This window comes from Setaria italica, chromosome VIII, assembly GCF_000263155.2.
Source record: "Setaria italica strain Yugu1 chromosome VIII, Setaria_italica_v2.0, whole genome shotgun sequence".
Taxonomy (NCBI): domain Eukaryota; kingdom Viridiplantae; phylum Streptophyta; class Magnoliopsida; order Poales; family Poaceae; genus Setaria; species Setaria italica.
In genome coordinates, this window is record NC_028457.1 from 3678533 (window position 1) to 3679985 (window position 1453).

The 1453-nt window shown below is 49.0% G+C and overlaps 1 protein-coding gene across 1 annotated transcript in view; it reads right to left on the minus strand.

Annotated features, from left to right (window-relative positions):
• Positions 1 to 513, minus strand: part of LOC101771446 (annexin-like protein RJ4) — a 2374-nt gene extending 1861 nt beyond the window's left edge. Inside the window, 2 exon segments of the mRNA XM_022829200.1 lie at positions 11 to 156; positions 405 to 513. Of these exon segments, the coding sequence (XP_022684935.1) occupies positions 11 to 156; positions 405 to 480 (222 nt within the window). The 5' untranslated portion in view covers positions 481 to 513.
• Positions 514 to 1453: the final 940 nt, after the last annotated feature.

Consider the following 1453-nt stretch of genomic DNA (forward strand, 5'->3'; position numbering starts at 1 on the left):
GCGGCCGGACCTCGAAATCTCCGGAGAGCTCTGACTTGAGGCGCTGCATTAGGCTCTCGTGATACATCTCTTCATATTTCAGCGTAATCCGTTTCCTCTGAGCCGCATCGCGGTGGGCTAAGATGGCTATAACTGCCTGTTCGTCGGTGCCCCATCCTGGATCACAAAATAGTTGGCAAGGGGAATCATTACCAATGCCCCATCCTAGACCTGAATATTGCAACTTCTGATGTATTTGATTTAGACATGCATAAAACCTTCTAAACAATGATTTTTTTTGTTATGGATTCGTTTTTTTTTAAAAAATGATTTTTTATTATACTTTTCCAGTTAAACGAAATCATATCTGGGGCAAATATTTGAACAGCTCGCGCTAGAGAGTAAGAGAGATCAAGAACAATAACCTTGGAAAGCCTTCAAGAGAGCCGCAGCATCTTCAGCAGGAGAAGGGACAACTTGAGGAACAGTATATGTTGCCATCTTTCACGCTGTTCTCTCTCTCTCCCCTTTTTTTCTCCAGATTGGTTTCGTTAAGAACCGCTACCCCCTGGGTATTTGTAGAGATGATATCTGAATCGAGCCATGTGCTAGTAGGCATTGAAGTTACTGATCTCCGTGGTAAAGAAATTTCATGGTAATGTAGCGTTACTCTCCGTTTACTCACTAAGTCTTTAACTATGTGAGGAGTTTTGAAATTTACTGCGGCATTAAACAAGTTAACTCCAGGATCGTCCACCATGGTTCTTTTTTACTGGCCTTGTATACGTAGTGAGCTGCCATGTACAGGCCAGGTACGCACACACTTTTGGGGTACACATGAAGTATCCGACTAATTAGTTGGTTAGTCGAGTAAATATTGGTTACCGGTATATACGGAGTATTGACTGGCCGTATTGTCACGAAGGGACCGTATTTGCATGTAGAGATGTATGGATACCGATTTTTTTTGGACGAGAGATTGTGCCTATTTTATTGATAACGAGTTCATTCGTGTGTACGGAATTACTCATTTTCACCACTGATATCATATCATATCAGTTTTCCTCGCTACACGTGGAGTAAGGATTATGCAGATACATAGAGAGGATTATCCAGAGACCTAACTGCAACCTTATCCGTTCACGCGTCTTCGTCTTCCTCTCGCTTGGCGTCGCGCGTCACCGCCCCAGCACGCATCCTGCTCCCCCCGGCCTCCGATGCCATCCCCCGCCATCGTCCCCACCACATGCCCCTACCCCCATCCGCAACCACCTCCGGCGGCCGGCAACGCCCTGCCGCCCGCACACGCAGCCGTGGCCATCCTTCAAGCCCCGATCCTCCTCCGTTGACTGCTCCAGCGAGACGCACTCAGCCCCAGACCGCAGGCTCCCACCACGGGCCCGCAGGCTGCTTCCACTCCCCGAGGCCAGCGGCGACCTTGCCGCCCACCTCCCACCCCCGCCGCCTCCAGACC